At 31.3% G+C, this 6,672-nt stretch overlaps 1 protein-coding gene across 1 annotated transcript; it reads right to left on the bottom strand.

Annotated features, from left to right (window-relative positions):
• Window positions 1–1,544: 1,544 nt before the first annotated feature.
• Window positions 1,545–6,462, bottom strand: LOC110289492 (olfactory receptor 8K3-like). The gene is made up of 2 exons (XM_021155713.1): window positions 6,430–6,462; window positions 1,545–2,501 (listed from the first exon to the last, which is right to left on the bottom strand). Exon 2 carries the CDS (start codon window positions 2,484–2,486, stop codon window positions 1,545–1,547), a length of 942 nt encoding a protein of 313 aa, XP_021011372.1. The 5' UTR covers window positions 2,487–2,501; window positions 6,430–6,462.
• Between the last annotated feature and the right edge of the window lie 210 nt (window positions 6,463–6,672).

Here is a 6,672-nt window from a genome sequence, read left to right on the forward strand (position 1 = left end):
GAGGGTGGAGTCTAGCTACAATGCCAGGAGTTTGGCAGTTTGTCCGCATGACTAGTAGTCACAAAATATGGAGTTAGGGGCTCTGTCGTGTCAGGCACCTGTTTCAGGGAACATAGCTCACTGTTCCATCCCTTGTAGAGTTTTCTACTGGGTCTTCAGAGCATGGCTTGCTCAACCAAAACAGGCTGCCTTTCACGGTCCCACAGTGGGCCAGTACTTAAAGTGATACAACCTTGAACCTCAGACTGTATTAATACAAATTCAGAAGAACCTATTTTGTTTCATTTTTTCTTTTAAATAATATTGAAATTAATTTTACAATATATGCAAATTAAAAATGGCATGAAATGATGAGCTAATGAAAAGCTGAAAATTTAAGACTATGAAAATAAACATTCTTGTATGAAATTCTAGTTAGTTTTGTCCTTTAGTTATTTTCATTTAATTCAGCCTTAGAATGCCAAGTCATGATATGGTAGTTGAAAAAAAACCAAGTGTGATAAACATTATACCCTTATCAACATATTTCTTACTGTAGTTAGATACACTTACTATAGAAACCCACAGTAGGCAAAGACATAAGAATAAGTAGTAGTAGAATGCTTGATTAATGAAAAAGTGATCTCTCTCTCTATGTTTGTAAGGCTTAGAGGACATAAGAGAAGGGGAGGGTGAAAAAATTTAAGGACTAAGGTAACAAAGATATAAAGTAAAATCATTTCTTCTGGATATAACATAGATAATGAATTCAGGAACTCACTGCATTTGTAGATGTCTGTATTAGACTGGACTAGCTGGGCTCACCAACATTTAAATCATGTTTTGAGAGTGCTTCTACAGTACCATCCTTTCTTGAAGGAAAGCAACGAACTGTTATTTTCTTTAATGCTAAATTTACAATTAGTTTGCCCTATTTTTTTAAACAACCTGCTACCTAACATTGTAACTCTTATTAATTCAGTGGGCTACAAATCACAGAAGAAAGTAGAAGAGGATATTTGAAAAGAAATTTTTCAGATGGAGAAGGATGATGAGGGAGTCAAGAATTGAAGTAACAATAACTAAGGTTTATTTTATTAATGTATGAAACTGTTGACTATATAAACCAAAATTAAATCAAAAGCAGTATAATTTCATAAAACAGAAGTACATGCTGACATATACAAATGTTACCGTGTTTATTTTAGTAGAAAATTCTGCTTGAACATTCAAAATCCTCTTTTGTACATACTATAATTTCTCTCTCTCATGCACAAGATGCATCAAGAGATATACCTTCAGTTCTATAAGATATACCTTCAGTGCTATAGTTACAAAATCTGTTTATATTTTGCAACAGGCTTAGCAGTTATGTGTATTAAATAATGTTCAAAGAAGGAAATTATTCTCCTCTAATAGAAGTATGATATTTGCAAAATTGATTAGCACCAGAATTCAAGGAGATAATACAAGTTTCACACACTGGGGCTTGTTCTACATTCCAGAAGAAATTAAAATGTTGTATATTCAAACCTAGTTTGAAGGATTTGTAATTCTTTTAAATTTTAAGAAAATGTGTTGAATATTTTTTGCCATGTTCTTTGTAGAGCATCTTTTACATCTTTGTTCCTCAGACTGTAGATGAGGGGATTCAATAAGGGGATGATTAAAGTATAAAATATAGATGATATTTTATCAGTATCAATTGAATGGCTAGATTCAGGTTGTACATACATAAATATCAGTGTCCCATAGAATACTGTAACCACTGTCAGGTGTGACCCACAGGTAGAGAAAGCTTTGCGTCTGCCCTCAGCAGAGTTCATCCTGAGAACAGCTATGAGAATGAGCAGGTAGGACATAAGCACAACCACAAGGGAAGAAATCAAATCAAAAGCTGCAAAGATCATAACTATAAGTTCAACTTTTTGTGTATTTGAGCAAAGCAAGGATATTAAGGGAATACAATCACAAAAGAAATGGTTGATGACATTGTAGCCACAGAAGGATAAAGAGAAAATATTTATGGTTACTACAAGGGACATAAATGTATAGTAAAGATAGGTCATTGTGACTAGAACCCAACATACTTTATGGGACATGATGACAGTGTAGAGCAGAGGCTTACATATGGCCACATAGCGGTCATAGGACATTGCAGACAAAATAAAAAGCTCACTACCAATGAACAGAAGAAAAAATGCTAGCTGTGTAGCACAAAGAGAGTAGGAAATTGCATTTTGATCTACAACAAAGTTTACCAACATTTTTGGTCCCACAGTTGTTGAATAAACAAAGTCAGTAAAAGCCAAATGCCTAAGAAAGAAATACATTGGTGTTTGAAGTTTGGAGTCTACATTGGTGAGGATGATTATCCCAAGATTGCCAATCACTGAGATCAGGTAGATGATTAGGAACAATCCAAACAATGGTGCCTGCAGGTCAGGGTTTTCAGTGATTCCCATCAGGATGAATTCAGTCACAACTGTTAGGTTGTGTTTATCCATTCTCTATCAGAAAACCTGTTATCAACAGAGGCAAAAAATTTTAAACGTTTCAGAATTTACTGTATGAAAGACAAAATAATTCCAATGGTAGAATTTGGGGAACAGAGATGGGGGAAAGGGATAGGGGATTTTCAGAGGGGAAACTAGGAAAGGGTTTAACATTTGAAATTAAAAAAAAAAAAACAAAAGAAAGAAAATGTCTAATAAAAATAATAAAAAAGAGAAAATGAAATATCAAACATTTGTAACTTAATATTTTAAAATATTAATATTGAGCCAGGCATGGTGGCACACACCTTTAATCCCAGCAGTTGGGTGGCAGAGGCAGGAGAATTTTTGAGTTCGAGGCCAGCCTGGTCTACAGAGTGAGTTCCAGGACAGCCAGGGCTACACAGAGAAACCCAGTCTCGAAAAACCAAAAAAAAAAAAAAAAACAATAAAAAAAAAACACCAAAGAACAACAACAACAACAAAAAAAACTATTAATATTTGTAAAACAACATATTTACTCATGGGGATCTACAAATAAAAAGAAGCTAATTTCTTTTTCTGATTCATGAATTTTCTATTGAAAAATACTAGAGTCAATGTAAACATGAATTGGCACTGCCTTCTCAGGGTTTGCAGTCAGTTAGTCTGGTAAACACCATATTTATTTCTTATAAAGCTCTAAATAATATTGATACTAACAACTCATATAAGAGTAGAAACTTCTGTTATATATTTAATATTTTTTATTTTATATACTTAATAGTGAATACATGATAGGTAGATAGATAGATAGATAGATAGATAGATAGATAGATAGATAGATAGATAGATAGATAGATAGACAGTATCAAAATATATAAATAGATTTTAGACTTATACTTACATATAGACACATACTGATGAGACAAGGGAATAAATACAGATATGAAGATATATTAAGAAATTTAAAGTAAAATTATGATTAAATACTATTACAACTTTAATTCTTAGATAAATGGTGAATGGATTACCATTGCACTGTTTTCTATATGCATCAAAATAATTTCAATTGGTAACAAGAATCAATTTAAAAACATCAATAATACATATGCCAATTCTCTTAGAATTTTTATGACAGGAAAAATATGAAAACATGTGTGAATACAGCTGACTCAGCTGTAACAATACACATTGCTATTGTCGAGTATGCAATTAGTTTTCTAGCACACATATTTAATTGGTACTTTATAAATATTTAAATTTGCAAAGCACAGAAATTCTTTAGTGTATCACCTTCTGAAGTATTTATTAAAGATGATGCAGCTGAAGGTGTTAATAATCTTGGTAAACAATGTCATTATGAATAAAAATCAGCATAATCAGGTATGATATTGTCTTCTTATGAAGAAAAAAAATACTGGATAGTTGTATATACGATAAAACTGAGCTGTATACTTAATAAAGATAAGCGTTGTGTTTGTGCAGTTAATGTTTTTCATAAAACACTGTCACAAACTCCGAAGATGTCTTTGTGGCATTTTTGGAAGCACAATTAAATATTTTAATATTGAAATGATATCCTGAATACATTCTCAAATAGAATTCAACGTGTTTTGCATTTACTAGGGTTCAAACCTAGGCACTTGCACATATTTGCCAAGAATTTTATCTCTGAGCAACAATACCCACAGTAAAACTCTTTGGGCAGAGTCTCATTGTGTAGACAAAGCTGCTCTCTGGAGAGTTGGTAATATTAATTTGAAGTAACTTACAATGTGTGTGAATGACATATTCTCTACAAATAAATATTTTTTTTTCAAAAATGTTTGGCAGTACATAGACAGGATCACAAAATTCCACACCTATAAAAGGCTATTAGCAATTAACTTGTGTTGATAAAGGAAAATTATTTTCCTCTAGTAGAATGACTCTCTGTATATCAAGGAGGCTTCATATTTAGGTATAGTTGGTCAACACAAATTTACTCCATTTTTTTTTCATGTGCTTTCTTTTGTTTTTTGTTTTTTTGTTTTTTCTGTTCTTTATGTTTTATCCCATGATTTATTATTTAGACTTGCTTCATTTTTTTAACTTAGAGGAAATAAATAAACCTGTGATTGTAGGGATGTGTGGAAGACCTAGGAGGTATTGATGGATGGGAAATATAAGATAAAAAATATTATATACAAAATTTAAAATATGAAAAGTGATAACAAGATGTACAAAGCTATTAGAATATAGTACATCAATTTTCTATTTTCTACTTTCTCCTTCCAAGACAGTCACTAGGTTGACAAGCAACGTTTTTGATTTTCACTACTTAACATCTAACATCAATAAATGCAAAATATTTCAAGTTATATTCATGTCACTTTACTGGAATATTGTTCTATTAGTGTGATCATTTTATTATATCTGATATTTATTTACTTTAATGTAACAAATATAATACACTTTGTTGTGGAAAAAACTAGGAGACTAAGACAATTTCTTCGGATTATAGAAAAAGAGAACTTAAAGTAGGTTTTATGCAACAAAGACACAAAGCATTCCCCTTGGATTAAGTAATGCAGTATTTAAAAATACTAATGCCAAGCTAATTGGCTCACATCTTTGGTCACAACTTTGTGAACATGGAGACAGTAGTAGTAGTAGTTTAAGTTCACCATTCTCTAAATCAAGAATGTCTTGTGAAACTATACGAGGCTATTTAAGCTTTGTCTCAAAAAACATAAAAAGACAGACAGACAATCAGACAGACAATCAGACAGACAGACAGATGGAAAAAGATAGGAAGGGAGATTATAATTTTTACAGTTATATGTTATACTAATTTCACTTATCACATATAAGACAGATTTTTGTAGGTATTTTCATGGTAAGTATTACAAGAACTGCAAGTAACTGAATAAAATCATGTGATTGCCAACATTATTTATGGAATGTTTTCTGTTATATCCGCTGACTTCACATAAAATATTACTCAGATGATTGCCCATAACTGATTATCCACACTGTCCTATCCAAAAGACTTTATTATATAAATATACCACGGATGTACTTTTAAAATATTAGAGAAGTGTCTTCCAAAATCACGAGAAATTTTTTAAATCTTGCTTTGCTCTTATATTTTGCTTGATTTTGTTATAATTATCATCATTATCATCATCACCACCACCACCATCATCATCATTATTATCATTATCATCATTATTATATTAAAGAAAAAAAGGTGTGTGGCTAGGATATAACAATAATCCTGTATGGTGAAGAAACACACATAGACTTTGTCTTGATAGTTTTAGAGATTAATCTTATGCAAAATACTGCTACTTTATTCTCATTTTCAATGAATCAAATTAAAAATTTAAACCTACAATCCTACAAAATTGTGGACAGATCACTGTAGAAAACAAGACTGTTTTATCATATGCATGAAGGCTATTACTTAAAGTTCCCTTAATACAACCAGTTGCTTTTACATGATACATAAAATATTGATGCTATAGAATATTTATTGAACTGTAATGTATTGAGTATCATTCTCAGCAGTGTAATTATATAAATAATGCATAGTTTGAGGATAATTATAGAAAACATTGCTGTCACAATGCTTAAGTGTTTGAAGCATATTACAAAGCATAATTTCTGTTTTTAATTTCTGCTTTGACAATACACTTATTTTTCAATAAGACCTCATCTCATTTCATGTGTGTGGGTCAGTTTTTACTTCTAATATATAGTAAATTAAATATTTTAGAAATATATAAAATGTAAATTCTTAAACTTGCTCATCAACTTTCTTTTTCTAACTTAAGTTGATAGAGAAGGATTTCCTTGTTCAGTCAGGAAAGAATAGGAGAAAAAGACATGGACAATATACAAAAGGACACTGATATTCAAAGATAAACATAGGAAAAACTGTGTCCTTTTCCATAGTTATTGATAACATAAAACCTGCTGCATCCCTTACCTGTGATGAGATATCCTCAATACTTCACCCATGAATAATTTAACACACTGTTAGATGATAACTTATGAATATTTCTTCAAACATTAAGGAGTCTCCCTGTGGGTGAGCCATGCAAATCCTTGATTAACCTGAAATGTCAGAACACTTAATGAAATGTCTGGAGACTGTCCACTAATTGTTAGGAAGAATCTGTGTTTCACTATGAACAAGCTAACACTATAAAATTAGCCAACAGATTTCCAT

The sequence above is a fragment of the Mus caroli genome, chromosome 2 (assembly GCF_900094665.2).
Source record: "Mus caroli chromosome 2, CAROLI_EIJ_v1.1, whole genome shotgun sequence".
Taxonomy (NCBI): domain Eukaryota; kingdom Metazoa; phylum Chordata; class Mammalia; order Rodentia; family Muridae; genus Mus; species Mus caroli.